This window comes from Pseudophryne corroboree, chromosome 5 (assembly GCF_028390025.1).
Source record: "Pseudophryne corroboree isolate aPseCor3 chromosome 5, aPseCor3.hap2, whole genome shotgun sequence".
Taxonomy (NCBI): domain Eukaryota; kingdom Metazoa; phylum Chordata; class Amphibia; order Anura; family Myobatrachidae; genus Pseudophryne; species Pseudophryne corroboree.
Window position 1 is genome coordinate 614790095 of NC_086448.1, and position 23955 is coordinate 614814049.

At 40.0% G+C, this 23955-nt stretch overlaps 1 protein-coding gene across 4 annotated transcripts in view; it reads right to left on the minus strand.

Annotated features, from left to right (window-relative positions):
* Window positions 1–23955, minus strand: part of ARHGAP28 (Rho GTPase activating protein 28) — a 320532-nt gene that overhangs the window by 69072 nt on the left and 227505 nt on the right. For all 4 annotated transcript variants that reach the window (XM_063923510.1, XM_063923509.1, XM_063923512.1 and 1 more), the window contains exons 3-8: window positions 23532–23749; window positions 10179–10266; window positions 6874–7022; window positions 4207–4372; window positions 4030–4121; window positions 1059–1136 (exon numbers count right to left, since the gene is read on the minus strand). In XM_063923510.1, coding sequence (XP_063779580.1) covers window positions 1059–1136; window positions 4030–4121; window positions 4207–4372; window positions 6874–7022; window positions 10179–10266; window positions 23532–23749 — 791 coding nt within the window. The remainder of the gene's footprint in view (window positions 1–1058; window positions 1137–4029; window positions 4122–4206; window positions 4373–6873; window positions 7023–10178; window positions 10267–23531; window positions 23750–23955) is intronic.

Genomic DNA, 23955 nt, shown 5'->3' on the forward strand with positions numbered 1-23955 from the left:
AATTCTATTTCATTTCTCTAAAACAAACAGTAAATTACATTAAATAAGCCGCAATGGGCCTTTATAATTGGGACCATGTGTTTCACTCAGCCAACAATTTTGGAACTGTTACAACTTCCAAACAACTGAAATTTTTGTTAAAAAAAAAATCTGTATAAGTTTAATTTTTTTTGTCATTTTCTGTCTAATTCATCCTTGTGACAGCTTTCATCCTGATGAATTAATGTTACACTATGAATGCAAGCCAGAAACATTTCAAACAATCCTACATGTGCAGAACATTACTCCCACATCTGCCCATACAGTATGTGCAAAACAGTCAAATTACAAAACCAGCCAAAATCCTTCACCACTTTTTTGGGGAAAAATCAAAACACTGGTTATAATATCAACCAATTGCTCAACTGTCTGGAACATATAAGAAGGCTGGTGCCCACGAAAAAAGGCGGAGTTACCCATAGTAACCAATTTGACAACTGCAAACTGTGCTAAACAAAATGACAAACAGAATTTGATTGGTTGTTTTGAGAGACACCATATTTTACCTGTGAAGAAATTTTCATCAATGTACCCGGGATGCGGTCAAGATCCCGCCGGACGGAATACCGGCGGTCGGAATACCGACAACGGAATCCCGGCCGGCACAATCCCGACAGCGATGTTTCATCTGAATATCAGAGTGGGGAAATATGGAGGAGATGGAGAAATATTGCCAGGACCCCCAACATTTTTATTGTGTTTGTTGTCTATTTGTGAAGTATGCACAGTATGCAAAATAAATGTTAAAATATTACATACTTATAGAAAGTAAGGACATGGGTACATCGCTGAGCATGTACTGCCCCCAGAGCACAGAAGTGCAGAGCAGGGAACAGAGTAGCTGGAGGAATGGCATCGCCAAGCCCACCACACCTATTGGACCCAAAACCAGTCAGTGTACCACCTGTAATGGTTATACTTCTGCCCATGTTCATTTGTCACATACACATGTACCTCAGTGTTAGAAATAAATAAATGTGGCACCATGCAGAACAACAGTGAAGAAGCTGAACATTTACCTTAACCCTAGAGGCAGAGCCTGGTACCCGCAGTATTCCTTCTGTTTCCAAACCTGTCTCCTCAAGTCGCTGCAATAACTGAATTATATAAAGTACATATCAGCTGTTACAATAATGATGCATTAAACATAAGATAAAAAATATGGGATTTCTTTAGATTGACACTTCTCTTTCTCTGCACGACTTCCCTTTTGGAAAAAATGTGCACACTTTGGATTATATAGGTTAAACCTTGGGGAACAAACAGCAAATGTAACTGTAAATAAAAGGTGGTACATGCTGCTATTGCTCCTCTTTGCTGGTACTACTAGGGGTAGTTACTAAACATCAAATGTTCCGTGACAAGTGGTGATGAGAAGAGATGTCTGCTACAGGGATGGCCACTGACAATTATCGACAGTTTGCCATCAATGGTCAATGCCATTTATGGAGAAAATCCAATGATCAATAGCTTTGTTTTTTTGTATTCAAATGGCACAGATGAACTGAGCTTGTCCTACCACTAAGTCCCACCCTGTTCAGTAACTGGTCTGTTGCCTGCTTTTCTCCTCTGCAGGGATCCATCTATAGGCGTAAACAATCGTTGGTCCCATATCGATGATTTCATGACACTGATGGATAACCCACTGATGGCCATCCCTAAGCTGTACTAATGAGCAGTAGAAAAATTGAGAAACCCAGTAAACCTGAGTCTCTTACTGATCAACAATGTTACTGTAATGCAGCTGCTTATGCTGGGCAATGTTGATATAATTACAATAAAATACCTGATGATGTCATCGACTCCCAGCTAATACAAACAAAACATTAATGAAATTAAAAGTGTCCTAAAACATTTATTTTGATCGCATAAATACAATATAAAAAAAATCTTGATTACAGCTGGTAGAACGCTCCTTACTGTACTATGTTAGAACATGCTTTTCTCCTTCATCCCACCTTTCCAGTCGTAGGTGGGGACCACAGACACAATTTAGTTTTTTTCTGGGGTAGATTTATCAAAGCTTGGAGAGAGATAAAGTTGAGAGAGATGAAGTACCAACCAATCAGCTCCTGTCATTTTTTAACCACGTGCCTGGTTATCGCATCAGATGTAATCATACCAGCAAGTGTTTTATCTGACCTGGTCGCACAGGATGCCACCAGTCAGATAAACTGTGTTAGCAGCGGCAGAGAAAGGAAACTTCGGTCCACTACTGCTCTCATAGGGACTGGAAGGTCTGCCTCCCTGCACCCTCCCCCAGTGTTTGCCGTGCTGCCAATCACTGCTGATCGGTCAGCATGGCAGGACCCCCCACCCCCTCCAGCGGCTGCAGACAATAGCAGCCGCTGGGGAAGTGTAAACCAACCCCCCCCAAGCCCCCCCCAGCCCCCCCCGTGTACCTGGCAACTGTCTGGGGTGTTAAAAGTAACGTCGCAATGGTCGTGATGTTACCAATGTTCCGATGTTACCAATCTTCCTGACTGATGTTACGATATTTGAGGAGTAAAGAATATAAAAAAAAAAATCCCCCAAAATTTTTCCTTCATTTTTTTTTTTTAACTAAAATCATTTTGGATAAGGTTTAATTTATGTTCCTTCACCTAATTCACTCATAAAAAAAAATGACAATTTCTGAGTGTTTTTTTTGGGGGGGAAATTGTCAGTTTAGTGGTTAAACACTGGGGTCCATGTACTAAAACTCCACTTATCGTGGACAAAAGCAGCTCCTGCTTCAACTGTTATCATTGCAAAGCAGGGGGCAACTACCATGATTTTTATTAAAAATATCCCCACCAAGGAGAGTGAGCGCAAAGTCAGCCACTCGGCGGAGACAGCAGAGACATATATCATGATGACTGCACTGCGGGCTCACATCTCTCCCATCCTGTTCAGCTGAAGCAGTAAAAAAAAAAATTCAAAACTTTACTGGCAAGCGGCCAAAATGACAAAGTGCTTTCCTGCTTCTCCACTGAGGAGATACATATAACCATACCTCCCAACATGACCCTCTCCAGGAGGGACAGAATGCTCTGCTCCTGGACTTCCCTCTTAATGTAAGATTGATATCATCTGTTGTGAAACACCTTTCTTATCCATTAACCTGTTCAACACAGGTGTCGGTGATCATACATTAAGAGAAAAGTCCAGGAGCAGAGCATTGTATCCCTCCTGGAGTGGGTCATGTTGGGAGGTATGATATAACGGCAGCTACAGGTGATGAAGCCAGCGCTAGACAGTAAGTGACATGTCACCTTAGTAACAGCTGGGTCAAATAGGTGTCTATGTCAGTGTGATATTGTAGCCTGCTCTTAGTGCTAGCTGGTAGAGGACAGAGAAGCAATATGTTCAGGGATTTTCTCTGCCTTTTTCATTTGGCTACCCTTAGTACAGGAATCCCACAGTATGTAAAAATGAGCTGCTATTTTATCTCTCTACAAAGTCTACACTTTATCTCTTTCTGACGCTTGAAACCAGAACTGTAACAGGGCTCAAGTGTTGACCTGCCCACTGAGCGCCTGACGCCATGATGTCACATTCATAATGTCATCACGTTACGCACAGGGGGTGTCCTGATTACACTCTGATTAGCTGTACATGCTCCAGTTTGACTGTCTGGAGCATCTAAAGCATGCTACAGAAGTGCTGCAACAGAGATCCTAGCTGCAGGGTGCTCCGCTGAAGCAAGGGCAGTGGATTGGCAATGGTGCCACTCACAGACCTCTGCGCTCTGTGCGGCAGCCTACTGCTGTCAGATTCAGGTAAATCAGCATACTGTATGTGCATATACATGCAGTCTACTGTCTGACCAGTCACAGATCCAATTTGTGTATTTATGCAATTCGAAATGCTCAGCATCAGTGCAATAATGTTCAGACAAATAATAGTGCATAATCTGAGGTACAGCTATTGTGTGATGCACTTAAATATTTCTCACTGTTAGCAAAACATTGTCATGCTATTTGTGCTGCATTATTATTTAGTACTTACCTTTTGAAAGATCAAGGGGACTTTTGTTCCGGGCACTTTCTTTTGATCGTTTTCCAGTAATGTTGTCAAAGGAACTCCAAAAAGGCCATTTTCTGAAGAAAATATAAAAAGCAATCATTGCAATTTTGCAACGTTACCTGTAACGCATCAAACAGCCAACACAACCTTAGACTATACCTCTTCCTTTGATTCTTATCACTCTATTCCTCTTTAATTCAATTCCCAAAGCATCAAAAAACGCTGTTAATTCAATTAGCGAGAGGTACCGAATTTTCTTCATGTCTTCTTGAGACAAATCTTCAACCTCAGTAAGCCCAAACCTACTTTTCCACACAATGAATTTCTGAAAGATAATGACAGAACAAGTAATTTCCTTGAAAGCTTGGAAGTGGCTTTTAAAATAAAATGAAAAAGCTAACATAAATAAACAGACTTTGCTTTAAATCTTCACGCAAAAATGATCTATTCAGAAATGTGAAAGCGACAATATATTCATAAATGAAAGTCAACGTCTAAGGATATACTGTTACAGTATGCAGAAAGAAATGACTAGTTGACTGTTATTAGCAGAAGCTGTTTGTAGCCCTTTTTTAAGGAGAAAAAATATATTGCAACCAACTCTACTCAGTCTCTAACGCAAACGCAAATGAAAATATTTCTTGGTTTAATCCACTTAAATTGTATGTCCATATCATTTTAAGATCCCCTTTTCTATTCTTATAATTTTAATTCATCTATTAAAGTAAAAAACAACAACAAAAACTATGCCCTGGTAATAACTAATTCCCACTAGTGATAAAATTCATCGGGGTTCTACAGCTATAGCTTCTCTAGCTATTTAACACCATTGCATTCCTTGCACCTGAGATGATGATAGCAGGAGAACATCAATGAGAAAAATAGCTTCCTTATATAAATATATATTTTTTTCAGTTTGGAATTCATTTCACCCCATATAGTCAACAAGCATTAGGTTGACTGGCCCCAACCCTGTGGTCAGTGTCCCGAGTTGGAGCCTGCTTTTAGGTGTGAAAGTGGTATAACCAGTGGCAGAACTCCCGGAGGCAATGGAGACATTTTCCTCTGGGCGCCAGCTGTCGGGGGCACTAAGGAACAATGCTGGCTCGAAGGCCAGTCTGGTGGTGCTGGAGGCAACCGCATTGCCAACTCTATTTTTGTCTGAACAGCTCTGGCATCATCCTGCAGGTCTGACGTGTCATGGGTTGTGATCTTAGATAATGTAGCGGTGTGATATCATAGGTCACTCATTCATCCACCATACCACATGCTGGGCTGGAGATAGCACTGAGGCTGCAGTGCAGGCACTGATGGACTGCCAGGGAGGCACTGGGAGCTCCTCTCCTTCAGGGAATCGTAAGGTAAGGTAAGTCTTCTATGTTGGGCTGGGCATTTTTTTTCTGTTTGGGGTTAATATGTTTTTTTCTTTTCTGTGAGGGATATTTCTTGAGGTATAATGTGTATTTTATTCTGTGGGGGATAATGCCAGTCACATCTACTATTGTTCTGAACCAAGTGCATATGCTAAACATGTACGCAAACTCCATCTAACTCTACATGAGCCCCAATGTGTTCTTAAAAATTATATAGCATGATATATTCAGTACTAATGGATCGCTTTCCTAGAACGTGACTGATACAAGTGAAGAAGCCCGTTTACCGACCTATATGATGCATTCAGGGAGCAGAAAAGTTTTTATGTACAGTGCTTTTGTCAAAACACAGCTAACATGTAATTCAGTCATTCCCAACATAAACACTGTTGCAGCATCACCTGTACAGATACATTTGATAATTAATTAATATGCACTAATTGCTGTGGTACGTTCAAATATAGGCAGTAAAAGGAAGTAACAGCTGGACAAAAGAGGAACAGCTTTATTTTAAAATCAGCAATTACTAATGATTTAGGAAAGAAAATGTGACTAGTTGCTAGATAAGGTAACTAGAGTGTAAACTATTAAACTGAAATGAAACCAGAATTAAAAAAGTACTCTGACAAAGACAGCACAAATCTGATACAGTACGTGTTAGCACTGCAGGACTGTGGCTGGAAAGAAACCAGGCCAGGTGTTGCTGTTAGCTAGGGTTGAGAAGCAGCTGATTACAGGCACCTGTCAGTTTGTGCTAAAAGGGTTTCAAACACAATAAGCATTGCTCCTGATGGTGGACAAGCTGCCCAGATAATAGTCCAGGGGGTGGCTACTGTTAGGGGTTCTTGACCTTATATTCCACTGGAGAACTTGTGTATGCATTTTAAAGACTATGTGAACTCTGATTTGCTGTAACTGACCTGTGAATCCTGCACCTGCTTGTGTAACTGCCTGTGGTTGGAAATAAATGTATCTTGGATTTTAATCCGGTCTATGAGATTCCTGCCAGAGTATGATTATAGGTAATACAGAAGGGTGGATTCAATTGACTTACCTTTTCTTTCATGCCTCCAGCCAGGAAACATTTACTGAGTGGCCGCAAACAGATGCTGGGAAATATTAGACGCATGTGATTGGTTCACTGGTTCCCCATCCCGCCCTCTACCCCTACAGTTATTTAAAGATGGTTCCCTACAGTCATTTAAAAATGGTTAACAATATTAATATGCCCAATCGGCACTAGAAAACTATAAGAATCCTGGGAATAATTGCTTTATATAGCATCCCCAGGGCTCTGGCTAGGGTTTAGGGCCACTATAGGAAAAATATTTTAACACTTTCTGTTGACAGCAATTTATACAACAGCAGATTTCTGTTTTTACATTTTCATACTACAAGCAATAGTTTATCCAAGAAAGGACAACATTTAATACATTTTTCCATTTGTACTTACAGGCAAAATACAGTCATCCCTTTTCAGTCTTTGGTTCTTCTGCCTCTCCTTTTCTTTATCATCGATAACAATAGTCTCTGAGAAAGATACTTCAAAAGACAGCTCTTCTGCAACTGATTGGCTGATTTTTTCGAATGCACAGCTGTTCGCTGAAACATAAGAGAAAGTATATATATTCTCCTTGTTTTATTTTCCAAATAATAAAGAAAACTTAGAACAGTTATTTCTAATACAGAAAATAGTGCTAATTATAATGCACTATGGTTTGTAGCCATGGTTTTCTATTGCATTACTATGGATTAGGAAACTTGTATAAAATGGACATATATTGTGGGTTCTGCAAGTGGACTAATTGAAAACAATGAAATTGATACAAGGGTCCTCTGCAAGTGCAAACTTTCAGTACATAACTGTTAATATATATTGCATTTATTTAAAAAGATTATATAACAACATAATATTGGACCTCATTCAGGTCTGGCAACAGAAATCTTGGGGCCCTGTAGAGTGATATCTCTAGGGCCCACTCATATAAGAAACTTAATAAATAAATATATATATATATATATACACAAATATATATATATATATATATATATATATATAGAGAGAGAGAGAGAGAGAGAGAGAGATTTATTTTTTCTTAATTTATCTATAAACATATATAAATATGTATATCCCTCCTTCCTCCCCTGCATACACCATATTCTGTGTCTCCCTCTCTCCTTCCTCCCACACACCCAGGGGTGTAGCGAGGGTGGCTCCGGTGGAACGCGAACTCCAGGCTCCAGAAAATTTAGAGGGCGCGCCGCAGAGCAGAAGGAAGAGGAGCAGAGGGGGCACACACTGACTCGAACTCTGAGACTAGGCTGGGAACAGGGTAGGCCAGAGGCGACAGCACGAGATGCTGAAAGCTGGCACAACCTGGAGCTCTGTCCGTCCTCTTTATATGGCTCAATGTGTGCTTGTGGCTGTGCAGCAAGGTTACTTCTGTCCTGCAGCACCACTCTCTGACACAGCTGCTGCTGACCTCTCTGTCTAGCCCAGCTGCTGCAGCAACTCTCTCTGCCCCAGTTGCTGCATAATCTCTGTCTGCCCTAACTTTTGCAACATCTCTCTGCCTCAGTTACTACAGCACCTCTTTCTGCCCCAGCTGCTGCAGCACCGCTCTCTGCCCCAGCTGCTGCAGCACCTCTCTCTACATTGATGCTGGAGGACCTCTCTCTGTCCCAGCTGCTGCTGCTGCAGCACCTCTGTCAGCCCCTCAAGCTGCTGTGGAGCAGCTATTTCTGCACCTCAGGCAATTCTGGGACATTATTATCATTGAGGCATAGTGGGATTATCAGGTCAGAGATGGTAGTTCTAGGTATCATTTTCATTGAGGCATTGGGAGATTATCAGATCTGGGGACGGGGTCAGCTTTGGGGCATTATTTTCATTGAGAGATTGGGGGGATTATCAGGTCTGTGGGGGTGACATTTGGGTATTTTCATTAAGAGATTGGGGGGCTGTGAGGTAAGGTCAGTCGAGGCATACATAGTGTTTTTAATTTATCTGAATTAAACACATAGTTAAATACAGCTACTCCCATAATGGCTCTCTACTATGGTTTAACATGTATACGGAGCTCTACCATGTCATAATAAGTGTAAGGGGCTCTACCTTGGTGTGACATGTATAAGGGGCTCTACTGTGCTATAATATGTATAAGGAGCTCTACTTTGGCGTAACATGTATAAGCGTCTCTAAAGGCATAACGTGTTTAAGCGACTCTACTCTGGTGTAACCTGGATAAGCAGCTCTGCTGTGTGGCATAATGTGTATAAGCGGCTCTACTGTGGCGTAATGCGTATAAGCAGCTTTAGTGTGTGGAGTAAAGTGTATGAGCTGCTGTACTGTGGCAAAATGTGTATAAGCGACTCTATTGTGTCGCATGTATAAGGGGTACTACTGTGCGGTGTTATGTGAATTGGTACTACTCTGTGGTCACACCCCTTTCCTTGAAACTACACCCCTATATTTTAGTTGCATGCCTTTGGTGCGCACTGTCCATATTTTAAACATGGGGCACCCAAAGGAATCTTTTGTACTGAGCTCCACAAGGTCTAGAACTGGCCCTATCACTAATTTAGGAATTTAAAATTATTTTTATTTTCAAATGTAACATGCCACCACGTGTTGGCCAGTCCTCAATTCAGTACAGGGGAGGGGGGTGCCAAAACATACCCTTGCTCCAGGCACCGTGGCACCTAGCTACACCCCTGCACACACCCCACAGTGTGTCTCTCTCCAATGACTCCATGCTGCATTCCATCCCAAAGCCCTGTAAACCCTCACCAAGCCACTCTTACCCCAGGAAGAGACTCACCTATGCTGCACTCCCCAGTATCCAGACACAAGCACCGCACAGCAGGTACTATGCAGCCTTCAAGCCCCACAATAAGAGGACAAGACAGCTGACATCACTACTGGGCACTAAGTGGCGTATCATTGGGGCCCCTCTGATACTTGGGGCCCGGTATAGGTGTCCCCTTTGACCCTCCCCTGTCGCTGGCCCAGCTGGTTATAACTGCTTCTTAAGCCACAAAATACCAATTATCGTTACTTTGTGCATGTGCATGACCTGTTCTGCACATGCGAGAATGGGTCTTGCGATGACGGAAGCAGTTCACCATCAGATTGTCAGCAATTGACGGTCTGATGCTGATTGGTGGTGTGTATGTAAATGGAGATGTGTCGCTGCCATTCAGAGGGAGGGAAGGGGCCAGGATGCCCATTGTTGGACAGAAATTTCCTGGCCAATTACAAGGTGCTGTCCGATGGTGCCACAGTGGTCCAATATCTGCGTCCTAGGATGCAGCTCAGATCACTAATGCAGCAGGAGGGGTCTACTTGTAATAAACACCTCCTGCTGCATCTGAATTAGCCTTATCAACATTGTCAAGATCTAATGTCAGTACTGTTTGAATATGAGGCCAGTTTGCATATTAACCTCTTTGCTATCGCACATTGGGGGAGATGTTTCAAACTTTGGAGAGATAAAGTACCAGCCAATGTGCTCCTTTCATTTTACAGTCTGTGTTTGAAAAATGTCAGTTAGGAGCTGATTGTTGGGTACTTTATATCTCTCCATTTTATCTCTTTCCAATATTTGATACATCTCCCCCTTATGCTTTTTGTAAATAACAACTGGCAGCCTTGTTCAATATTGTATGCCTTGCCTAGCTACTGTGCCCTAATCAATTTTAAAAATCAATTTAAAAATTGGAGATATGCTTCAATGCAGTTTTCCAAATCCAACTTACAAGTGACAGGTTTCCAAATAGACTTTTTCATGGGGATTTGAACCCCATTTGATGAAAGCGGAGATACCGGTAAGGAATCAAATGTTGTCTGCAATGAAGAAAAAGAGAAACATTTTACATATTCAAAGGTCCTTAACTTTATGGGACAGTCCTGATTATCTGCAAACAAAGGGGTATGACTTAGAGATCTTAAAATTCATAAACTAAAAAAAAAAAAAACACACTCAAATGGACATTTTGGTTCCAATACAGTAAAATATGTTTTCTTAAATCATGTTATTTAGGGAGAATCAAGAGGTTGAATTATAGCAAAATAAGCAGTGTGAGTTGAAGATTTTAAGTTGGAAAAAGAAGACTGTTCTCTGACAAATAAAGGACATACAGATGTGTCCACTTACATCTATCCTCCCTGCATGTTAAACAGCCCTTCTAGTCATGCCATGCTGTGACGTGACTTGGTAGCGCCGAGCATCTTTTCGTGCAACTTTTTCCATTAAAATGATTTTATTCACAAAATGATGTAATTAAGATGCACAAGCAGCTTTTGCTGTTTAAAATTATATGCGGCATGCCTATAAACTGTGTGCAATCGCAGCTGTATTTATATACGAAATGCTACGCTACAGTGTTTTCCTAGTAAAACGACCAATGTAGTATTGCGTGCTCAATAAGCTCAATGTCCAATGTAGAAGGGTAGTTTAGTCAATCATTGTGAGTAGCTTTATCCAAAAAGATGACATTAGAACAGATTAAAATTTTGACAAGTACTTATTAATGGACTGAATTTCTGATCAAAATTGTGCAGTAAGATTGATAATTTCAATATTTTATAAAGTCGTTCCCAAAGAATGCAAATGATGTCCAACAGAATCAATGAATGCAGACCATCTAGATATATTATGAAGTAAAGCAAGGAGATGCTCTTTCAGAATTTCCCACCTTTGTGGAGAAGGACTGAAGATATTGTACATTTGTTGCATAGTTCCAAAGTAAGTAATTGCCTCCTACCAGGACATCCACAAGGTTTAGTGCAGAGGTTCCCAAACGTGGTCCTCAAGGCACCCCAACAGTCCAGGTTCTAGGTATATCCATGGCTCACCATTGATAGTTAAATCAAATTTACTAAGGTGCTAATTAAGTCACCTGTGGCAAAACATGGATACATTTAAAACCAGGACCATTGGGGTACCTTGAGGACAGCGTTTGGGAACCTCTGGTTTAATGTGTGGTTTCCACAGCTGAAAAAAATGCAGTTTGAGTTTTGGTCAAGCAGAATTGCTTGTACTCCATTGTATTTCCCAGCCATGTTAGATACATTGTTGTGGGCTTGGCCAATGCATGCTTGAAAATCCAACGGTAATCCTACAAAATTTTCCAATATTCGATCAGCATTTTTTTTCCAAAAGATCAAACATGACAAGCCGTTCTTAAACCGAAAATTGGTCTGTTATTTGTGAGAATTATCAGGAGTTGCATCAACTACAGTATGATAGCAAACTATTTTGCATTTCTAACTTCATTCAGAATTGTTTATTGTATGAAATACCCACACAGCTCAATAAATTTGTTTCGTATGCGCGTTAATAGGTAATGAACTTGCAGGCATTTTTGGCTCTTGCGATTTAAGTACACGTTTAACATGTGTGAATTTCCATATTATTTTAAATAAACATTTCAATGCCAGCGTTAATATATACTGCGGATGCAAGGCGCATCTTATTACCATATAGGTTAATAGTTCGCTGAACGTCGCAGCGCTATGTCCCTTAAGAGAAAGCAAGTAGTCGCACACATTGTATTACTGAGGTCCAACGCTCAGAGATATATATATATATATGTATTTGATATTAAAAGTTATGCATACAAAATAACATCTGTACAGTATATCATTCAGTATAACATATATAAATATAAGATAGGGTTACAGATTGTTACAGTTACATAAGAAACAGTTGCAGCCAGTATACATCACCCTGTCCCATAGAACATTTCCTTTCTAGATAGACTCTGCATCTCTTCCCTTCAGCAACCAACAGCAAATAACTCTCTAAGTCCTAGAAACTACATATATCAAACAGTGGGAGTTAACAGGTTGTTGGTTTCGGTCTCCTTTCATTGGCCTTGGAGAGGAAGGTTTCTCATTCATTGTGTGTTATTGGTCAGTTCATATGCAAGCAATGTCCAGTTTCAAGATGCAGTTATAGGGGTTAACCACTGGTTCTCTGCACACATGCTTTCTCAGGAATGTCCTTTGTTCTCATAGAATGTGACTTTATATTCATACATTTTATCATAACTAATCGTTGCAGTGTGCTACAATTTACCCATAGCTATCGAATTAATCCACACATTCTCCTGACCATTTTGACACTAAGCATGAGATAATTACCTTGCTCCATCCCGATACTACATATATATCTGGTTTTACACTCTATTATAAAATAAAATTTAATACCAGTCTGGTGTTGGACATGTTTTGTCTATGTGTAATTTATGTGTTGTATGAATATGTGTTTGTGTGCGTCTTTATGGCATTTCTCAGTGATTGCGCCTTTTACCATATATACACCCACCACACTGCAACACACACGCCGTGCGACTCCATGCATGATGTACGGTAAAGAAAGCATGGTGCATCCATATACATCAATTGTGACCTTACGCCACCACCGAGAAGCGCCTCTATAAAATTGGGTCATAAATGCTTATAAGCTTGATTATACCTAGAAAGCGTACGTTATTATAGTCACCAATGCAATAACTGGAATCAAAAAAAGCTAATCTCTGCTCAGAAATATAAAGAGCGACATGCAGGATGCACTCAAGAATTTGTTTCCAATAATTAGCTTCCGTAGGGACTTCGGCAGAGAGTAAACCATTAATTGAAGTTTCAAATAATATTGCTCTGAAGGCTGACTTCCATGCTCTGCGCAAGTACACCAGCTGCACCTCCCTAGTTACAGCCCTGTTACCAGGGGCGTCTTAAGAGAGGAGAAGGCTCGTGTGCAGTCTCCTTCTGGGCTCCCTCCTCTCTAGCCGGCATCACTCTTGACTCTGGAAACTAGGGTCACTAGGGGACCTAGCGCAGTCCCAGAGTCTAGTGCGCATGCACAGGTCTCTTGGAAAATGGCACAGCTGACATTTTCCCAGTGATTTTCCTACTGTGCATGCGTGAAACACCAGGAAAATGGCCACTGTGCCATTTTCCCAGTCATTTCTGCAGCGTCGCTCCAGCGACGCAAGACTCCGCAGGGTAGGCATTGAAAAAAATTGATGCAGGGTGTGCGCTGTGGGCCCATGTGCACTGCACACACTGCACCCATTATAAATATGCCAGTGCCTGTTACCTAATTAATGCTATTTACCTTTAAAAGTCTTCAGTTTTTCACGTAAATAAGAGATATTTTAAAATGTATGCATAAAAACAAAGCTGTTAAATCTAAACAAACATGACCTTTGTAATGATAAAAAATTTGCAGAAAACTAACTTATCTAACAAGACAATTCTGCAATTCCTCGAGTAAATGTTAAACATCAAATATTCTAGTCCAGTTTCCTAATTATAAGCAAACTATTTCCTTGCGAAGTTGCGAGTCACTCACCCTGGCAAATCTCAATGACAGGTGACGTTTTCGATAGATGCATCATACTCAGAGAGAGCAATAAGTGAATGCGCCACTATGCGTTATTCCAATTTAACCAATAAACATGTTTAGGTGTGTTATGTCCTGATGTACACATCTTTACTTCAATGAATCATGCAGTATGAAGATTATGTATTTTATTTCTTATTGGTAAGTAGTGCTTGCATGGTTACAGATAGACATCAACTCCACATGCTGCTCTCCTTCTCCTTACTCTCCTTCTACTTCCTTCTACTTCCTGATCACATGTTGATCTGTGCAGCCAGATTCTTAAAGGTACACTACCTCATCTAGCTAATGCACATAAACTATCTTCATAGATACTACATCTCCCCCTTCCTTTCATATATGTAAATTAATATATTTCTTTAAAACACATAAAATTGATTTTACGTTCAACCAATTAAACATACAACAATATGCTGACTGAATTTGAGCATGAACATTAACCCACAATATACAATACACATTAAACTGGAAAAAAGATTTTTGAACAACAAATTATGAGCTTTAAGATGAAAGTCATATCTGCTCAATAAGCCTTGTAGGAGGTTTAATGACTCTGCCTGCTTTCGTCCGAGTATATGATCCTTCACTCAAAGGAACAGACACAATAGAATCACTTGGTGCTGAGGATGTTATAGGTGGTATGTTGACATCATCTTGACTTGGTGCATCAGAAGATAAGGATGGGAATATCTTCTTGAAATGGGACACATTCCTTGTCACAGTGTGATGGTCATTTCCTGCAACAACCATTGTTCCTTTCCTTTTCACTACAGTCTGTGGACTTGGGTGAAAAGCAGTCATGTCCTTACGTACTACTTTTTGTTTCACCAGAATACGATCTCCTTCTTGTAAGTCCGAAACAATAGCTCTCCTTTTCCGGTCTGCATATTGTTTAGCCTTTTGTTTATTGGCAGAGTCCTTCTGTCTAACCTGATGATCTCTAGATGAAGGTGTCAAATGGATTTCTGGAAGAGTGGATCTAATTACTTTTCTTTGAAACATTAATGTCTGAGGAGGGACATTTGTTGTGGAATGAGGCACTGAGCGATATTGTCTCAGAAATTGATTTAGAGATTGTTGAATTGGAATTCAGGATATTTTACAAATCTTTATTTGCTTTCCCAGATTACGCATGAAACGTTCAACAAGACAATTAGCCTGTGGCCACAGGGGAGTGATTTTTTGATGTCGAATTCCAAAATGTTTCATGAATTTGCTGAAATTTATCACCTTGAAATGGCGGACCATTATCAGTCTTTATTGTTCCTGGAATTCCATAAGTAGTAAATATTCTATCCAATGCTGGTAAGACAGATGTGGCAGACGTTGAAGATATTATTTCAAGAACAGGATATCTTGAATATTCATCCACAGCCACTAGTACGTATTTACCATTGTATAATGGTCCATAGAAATCAACATCGACATTTTCCCAGACATTGTTAGGTAGATTAGTCATCCGCAATGGTTCACTGCTAGTTTGTGTAGAAAGAAGGGTGCATGTCATACAGTTACGGATTTCCAATTCAACAAGTTGCTCCATGGAGGGAAACCATACCTTTTCATGTAAAAGTTGTTTGGTCTTTATGATTCCTAAATGACTGGCATGGGCAATATCAATTACCCTCTTTCTCAAAACAGCTGGAATAACAACTTTGTCACCTCTGAGAATTATTGAATCATCATGTACAGTAAGTTCTTGACAATGTTTATGAAATGTTTCGGAATTCTTGTTCCTCATCAGTTGAAAATAAAAACTGTCCCAGTCGCCAATCATTGGAAATAATGCAGTGTTTTACTGCTGACAAAACTTTATCGAGGAAGAAGCCTCTTTGATGTTGGCACTAGTAAGTGAATCAGGAATTGAATTGTTAATAATAAAGTTCACATATTCCTCCACTGAAGTAGACTGCGATATGTCAGAAGGCAGAGGATGTCTGGACATGTAATCTGAGGGATTGTCAGCACCAGCTCTATGAATGATGGAGAAATTGTATGCCTGCAAACGTAAGCCCCATCGCTGTATCCTAGCTGGTTGTTTGGATTTTGGATTTCCAAAAAGTGTCACTAGGGCTTGATGATCAGTCTGGATGGTAAAGTCAATGCCGTATAGAGATGAAAGCGTTCACAACCCCAGACTAATGCAAGAACTTCCCTTTCTGGTTGAGAGTAACGTTTTTCCACCTCTGTCAAACTGCGACTTGCACATACTACAATATGATGATCCCCATGTGTATTCACCTGAGTCAAGATAGCTCCGAGCCCCACAGGACTGGCATCCACAATAAGTTCTGTTTTCCAGTCAGTGTTGTAATATGACATTGTGACACTATCCTGCAGACATCGTTTTATGTCATCAAATGCTTGTGATTGAGAGGAAGTCCATATGAATTTTGCATTTTTCTTTGTGAGTTCCCTAAGTGGGGCAGTCAGAGTAGCATAATTTGGAATGAATTGGGAGAAATAGTTAGTCATCCCAAGAAACGACTTGACCTCACCAGCATTAGCAGGTTTGGACATATTTGTGATAGCCTGGACTTTTGTGGATCAGGACCAACTCCATCTTGAGAAAAGATATGCCCAAAATATTTGAGCTTCTGTTGAAGAAAGACGCATTTATCTTTATTCAGTGTTAAGTTTTTGGCTTGAAGACACTGCAACACTTGACGCAGAGCTACATCATGTTCCTGGCGTGTTGCTCCAAAAACCAGGATATCATCACTGTAATTGATGGCATTTGGAACGGACTGTATAACCTGATGGATAGCATTTTGAAACACCTCTGCTGAAGATACGATTCCAAATGATAGCTGTTTGTATCGTCGTAACCCAACATGAGTTGAGAATGTTATTTGCCGTGACTCTTCATCAAGTTCCAGTTGATGATAACCTTTATTTAAATCCAATTTTGAAAAGAAACTTGCACCTGTGATTCGATGTATGATATCATCCATAGTAGGAGTAATATTCCGCTCTCTTTTAATGGCAATATTAGGACGACGCATATCAACACATATTCTCACTGCATTTGGTTGACCTGGTTTGGGAACTACCACAATACCCATGGTGTCGGACCAGATACCTTTTCAATTATATCTAAGTCTTCAAGGGCCTGAATTTCTTCTTCCACTTGCTTCCTTATGTTGATAGGAATACGCCGATGTTCTTGAGCAATTGGGATAACTGAGTGATCAATGTGAAGATGAATTTGATAGTTTTTAAGTTTTCCAATGCCATGAAAAAGATGATCATACTCCCGTAGGAAAACATCCACATCACTTCGTAGTGGTTTTGGGTCTTGTAGGACAGGAGTGAGATTGGGAGGGTCATGTAAGACATGAGCAGAATCATGAGTGTGTGCCACAATTTGTATAAGACCCAACTCTGATCCAGTATCCAATCCCAAAAGTTTACCTCTTGCATACTTAGTGACATAAAATACAGCTTTTGTCATTTTTTCATTAATTATGTCAAAAGAACCCTTTAGTGGAAGAGGTCGTTTATTACCATAGGTGAATATTTTCACAGATGTTGGATTCAAAATTACTCTGCCATGCAGCTTCTTGAAACTGGTAGCATCCATTATATTTACAGAAGCACTGGAATCTATGAGAAAGTCAACAGAAGTGTGTTCTAGAGTAATGGCAGTTTTTGGACTGACCTTGTGTTTTCCAACTTGATGAATCATGTAGATAAATCTTTCTGACTTGTCATCACTGTCAGATGATTCTGCAGGCAGTTCCACTGTTGATCCACACAACGCACTGTCTTTCCCCTGGATTTAAACTGCTGTGAAGATTGTCTAGGTGTAGACTTGATTTCCTTAGATTTACAAACAGAGGAAAAGTGATTCATTTTGCCACATGCAGTGCAAATTTTACCTGTGGCAGGACAGTCTCCTGAATGTGGATAGGAGCGTCCACACCTGTAACATGATCTAGATTTCCCTGTCTCCGGAATGGTACTTGTGTCAGTGTGTCATGCCCCTCTCCATGTCTTTAGCATGTGTCTCTGAAAGTTCTAGACTTCTAGCATATTGCTGCAGCTCAGTCAGCGTCATTTCAGATTTAAGAGCATGTCTGCGCAACTTTCCACATGTGCCGAATGCGATTAGCTGCTGCTTAATTTCATCCTCTACATCATGGAACTGACAAGTTTTGGCAAGAATCCGTAATCTAGTAATGTATGCATCAACAGATTCAGTTTGCAGTTGCATAGCTGTCCTGAATAGGTATTTTGAATGTGACAGGCTGCATTTTGGGGCAAAATAGGCAGTCAGAGAGTTCCTGCATTTGTTATAATCCCTGGTGTTTGCCTCTGGCAAAGTATCATACAGTTCATAAATCTTGGAGCCAGAACTGAGAAGAAGCATGCTTTTCTTTTTGTTATCAGAAGTAAACCCCATAGCTTCAATATAGTGATCAAACTGGGCAAGCCATTTTCTCCATAACTCTTCTGCATGAGGGGCATCAGTATGCAGAAATTGAGGGATTAATGCTAACATGTCAGCCATGGTGACTAAGAGAAATGTACAGTAGCTGAGTGTAAGTAGTTAAAAGTTTATCCTCGTCGCCAGTTGTTATGTCCTGATGTACATCTCTTTACTTCAATGAATCATGCAGTATGAAGATTATGTATTTTATTTCTTATTGGTAAGTAGTGCTTGCATGGTTACAGATAGACATAAACTCCACATGCTGCTCTCCTTCTCCTTACTCTCCTTCTACTTCCTACTTCCTTCTACTTTCTGATCACATGTTTCATCTGTGCAGCCAGATTCTTAAAGGTACACTACCTCATCTAGCTAATGCACATAAACTATCTTCATAGATACTACAAGGTGCTAGGTTTTAACTTGTATTACTTGGAAAAGATCAAATTAGCAAATGGATAAATATATATAAAAAAAGTTGGAACGCAAAAAACAGTAAGGAAAAATTTGAGGCCCATCTAGCCCCCCTTCCCCTTAGTAGGGCCTGGTAGTAGTACCAAACAACCTACATACAAGATAAAACTTTGACTGTTTTTTTAATTATTATTACCAAAACAATATAATTACCTCTGTAAAATCAAAATGTTAAAACTTCAGTAAGAGGGCATGTATCTGCCTACATCTGCGACCACGTATGCAGAAAGCATGTCACCAGCCTCTCAGTTCCCACAGCCAGTCTACAAGGTAACTCAGATGGTGGATTATGAAAGGCTCTGTGACCGCTACATGTTGCATGGATCTGCGATGCCGCCGGTTGGCGTGCCAATACATTTCCAGGTGGCTGTAACATTAGCATATTTTTGCATGGCCGCTGTGTAAAAAAATAGCAGTTGCAATTGCATTAAGTGACCACATCTGAATCAGACCATGAGTCCATTTAATGCCAGTGCAACTAATATCAATGCTAGCACGTTTCCATGTCAAATTGTCTCATAGGGGTCTATTCAATGCCTGTTGGATCCTCTCTGACGGAGAGGATCCGACAGGTCTGTATTCAATTAGCGGGCATTTCCTACGCGTTTTGTCCGTTTTCGACAATGCTGATCCGACTTTTTTTAAAGTTGGATTGACAGTGTCGAAAACGGGCCAAAAAACTGTCAGAATCGCCCGCAAATCCGACAAAACACGTGGATCCGCGGCTAATCTGCCAATCCACGTGTTTTCTGACAAGTCAGATTTTTTAAAAAGTCGGAAAAATGGCACTATAATTAAATAAGTCGAATCCAAATTCGACCTAAAAAAGTCGGAAAGTGAAGTTTTTCCTACTTTTTAAAAAATCCAACAGTAATTGAATAGACCACATAGTAACCATCTTCAACCTCATCTTTGCATGAAAACACATGGCAATATTGGTGACTTCACTGTACAACTTTGAGGAACAAACGTTTTTTGGAAACATAACAGCAGCATTATTACAAGAAGCGGAACTGCTATATCATAACAAGTTAATGAAAATGACACAATGAGCGGAGAATTACAGGAAACAAGACTTGTAGTATACTACTTTACAACAAGCTTAAATGCAAAATACAAGACTGATAATTTATAGTTCTACAACTATTTAAACCACAAGAAATTGGATCTTATTTTACAAGTCTGAAGCGAGTTATTTTGTGAGCAGAAGAGAACAGTATAAACCTTTACTAGGAAAAGCATGGCTATTTGGAGATTTAATATGGTACTACAAAATACTGCAAAGCAAAGAAAGTTAAATCTTATAGTGTATATTATAATATCAATAATATTTTAAAGATCCAGTGTTTGGTCACTTTCAGTAGAAATTTTAAAAAGAAAGCAATGCCATTGTCTTAGTTTATTTGAATTATGTTTTAAATACAGAATAAATGTATATTTTAGATATTTTATACCCCATGGGGGGTATCCAATTACACACGGTCAATGACCTAATTGGATAGTGCGATAATAACCATCGGTTTGATACTATTAGTTTATGTAATATTGTTATTTTATGCTGTTTATATAGAACTGTACAGCTGTTTAGCAGTATTCACCAGCATTCGTAACGCTGTATATAACAGAAAAAGAAAAAAAAATATAAAAATTTACTTTTATTGATTTTTAAAAAAATTGTTTAAAAACTGCAAAATGAAAAGAAGGAAGAGAGAAAGCAGGAAAACTGTGATATAAAATGTACAGTATAGATTGTGTCAATAAACTCAGATGTTGTTGCATCTTATCATAATTTATTCCATTCTCCACCTTAAAATATTGAGATTCCACTCCTAAATCAGGTAGTGGTGCTAATTTACCAATCACAATGCAAAGTGATTCACCATAGAGGATACATCTCTCACACTGGTGAGTAATACATGTAATATCTAATGAACCTGTTTGAACAAAACAGGAGTGTCAAATATGGATATAACACTATGAATGAGTTTATACAGTGAGCTTGGAAGTTTTCATATATTATAATTGTGTAAATATCACTTATTTTTAGGGCCCTGAAGACGCGGACACTGCGAAGCGACCGCTGACTTCTATGCTGTGTGTGGGCGCTACCAATGCATTTTCTAGCATTATTCAGTTGAAATGTATAAACTCACTGAATGATTTTGCGCACTTTGTCTCCGCCTTTGTAAGGGCAGTATGACACACCTTATAATACAGAACTGATCCTGCATACTAGTATCAGCTGCATTTATGCAGCGAACTGAATGTCCGATATAGGAATTGCCATATTATACCACTAACCTATATTTGTGTATACGAGCTGCAGCAGCACTATTCAGAAATAGTATAGCTCATTCAGCATCCATTCCCCAAAATTGTTTACACTATAACAACATAGTGCCACAACACAGGATTTCATACAATGTATCCTATGAATATAATCATGTGTGCATAGAAATAAGTGATATTTACACAATCATAATATATGAAAACTTCCAAGCTCACTGTATAAACTCATTCATAATGTTGTATCCATCTTTGATACTCCTGTTTTGTTCATACAGGGTCATTAGATTATTTCATATATTACTCACCAATGTAAATCTATGGGGAATCACCAGTGGTGCAAGTAGAAAAAATGTCTTACGGGTACTGTGTGCGAGCGCAAAAGGCACGCGCGCTAAAAAAAATGGGTGTGGCCAAATGCCACATAGGCCGTGGCCAATGAAAATGGGGGCGTGATACACATATGGGGGGAGGGGCAGATACACATATGACCCCAATAGTGCCAGATACAAGTTGCCCCACAGTGCCAGATATACATTGCCCCACAGTTCCAGATATACATTGACCCACAGTGCCAGATATACATTGCTTCACTGTGCCAGATACACAAATGCCCCCTGAGTGCCAGATACACATTGCTTCACAGTGCCAGATACACATTGCCCCACAGTGCCAGATGTACATTGCCCCACAGTGCCAGATATACATTGCCCCACAGTGCCAGATATACATTGCTTCACTGTGCCAGATACACAAATGCCCCCAGAGTGCCAGATACACATTGCTTCAGTGCCAGATACACATTGCCCCACAGTGCCAGATACACAAATGCCCCCACTGTGTCAGATATACATTGCCCCCCAGTGCCAGATATACATTGCCCCACGGTGCCAGATACACATTGCTTCACAGTGCCAGATACACATTGCTTCACAGTGCCAGATATACATTGCCCCACAGTGCCAGATATACATTGCCCCACGGTGCCAGATACACATTGCTTCACAGTGCCAGATATACATTGCCCCACAGTTCCAGATATACATTGCCCCACAGTGCCAGATATACATTGCTTCACTGTGCCAGATACACAAATGCCCCCAGAGTACCAGATACACATTGCTTCACAGTGCCAGATACACATTGCCCCACAGTGCCAGATGTACATTGCCCCACAGTGCCAGATACACATTGCTTCACAGTGCCAGATATACATTGCCCCACAGTTCCAGATATACATTGCCCCACAGTGCCAGATATACATTGCTTCACTGTGCCAGATACACAAATGCCCCCAGAGTACCAGATACACATTGCTTCACAGTGCCAGATACACATTGCCCCACAGTGCCAGATGTACATTGCCCCACAGTGCCAGATACACATTGCCCCACAGTGCCAGATATACAAATGCCCCCAGAGTGCCAGATACACATTGCTTCAGTGCCAGATACACATTGCCCAACAGTGCCAGATACACAAATGCCCCCACTGTGTCAGATATACATTGCACCCCAGTGCCAGATACAGAAATGCACCCACAGTGCCAGATATGCCCCCAGTGCCAGATACAGAAATGCCCCCAGTGCCAGATACACATGTCCCCCTAGTGCCAGATATGCCCCCAGTGCCAGATACACGTCCACCCAGTGTCAGATATGCCCCAGTGCCAGATACTAAGACAGTAAGACAGTTTCAACTGTACTGTGCAGTAAGCAAACATATTGTGTAGCAAAATCTTAGATTCACATAGCAGTTTGTAAATCTAATTATATATGTGTATTTTAAAACTGTTTGATGAATACATGGTTCATGTTGATTCAGTTCAATAAGATAACACAAAGCAACGGACAACTAAAGTTGTGGCATACATGCAATTAATAACATCAAATAAAGATATTAAAATATCACACCTCCTTGAAGCAGTTTTTGAAATGGGAAAAACATGTTAACACCACAGAAAAATTGGAGAAGCTGAAACAAGAAGATGCACTAAAGGAAATGTTAGATTTCACTGTGACCAATGAAACCCCCATTTACAAACAATATGTATTACATAAGCACATTACAAAATAAAAACATTAGCACCCAAAGAATACATACAAGCTCTGGCATACAGTAGATATTGCATCAATAACTCATTTATTACTTAACAAATATGAATACATTCTTGGAACCATATATAAACCGCAAATGGTAAATGAAGGAGATTAACATCACAAGTCTACCATGAATATATAAAAGATCCAGAACTCTCCAAATGATTAGGAGCCTGCCACACTATAGTGAATGTAAGTCCCACACAATGGGGCCAACATCTTATTCTGCTAATACATATACATTTATAATTTACAGGCAAATGACTGTCTTACACTTTGATGTAACATCTGCAGTACATTGTTTTGTTGTTCATTTCTATTAACTATTTTTAACTGTATTGTATTATGAGAGGCCCGAACTCTATAATTCATTTATGTTACTTGCTTTTAATAATCCTTTCATACTTACTGTAGACTCATTTATTCCAAAGATGTCTCGTACATCTCTCACTGAATGTTTGTTCTTTTTCCTCATGGTCTGAGTATAAGTATTGTATCTTTTTTGTACAGCAGCTGCTTGAGTTCGTGTCAGTGTGGACAACAAGGCCTGGCCATCATGTTCCTGAGTGCCAGAGATGAGTGTGGACAAGCCCACTTCTTGTAGCCATTCAGCCTCCATCTCTCCCTCTGTAAAACAAACGTGTCATTAGACTGGTGGCCTTGGGAAATGTGTAAGTAGATGCCCTATTATTAGTGGTAGTGGTAGTAGTTGTAGTAGTAGTACTTTAGTAGCAGTAGTAGTTGTAATGGTAGTAGTAGTAGTAGTAGTAGTAGTAGTAGTAGTAGTAGTAGTAGTAGTAGTAATAATAATAGTAGTAGTAGTAGTAGTAGTA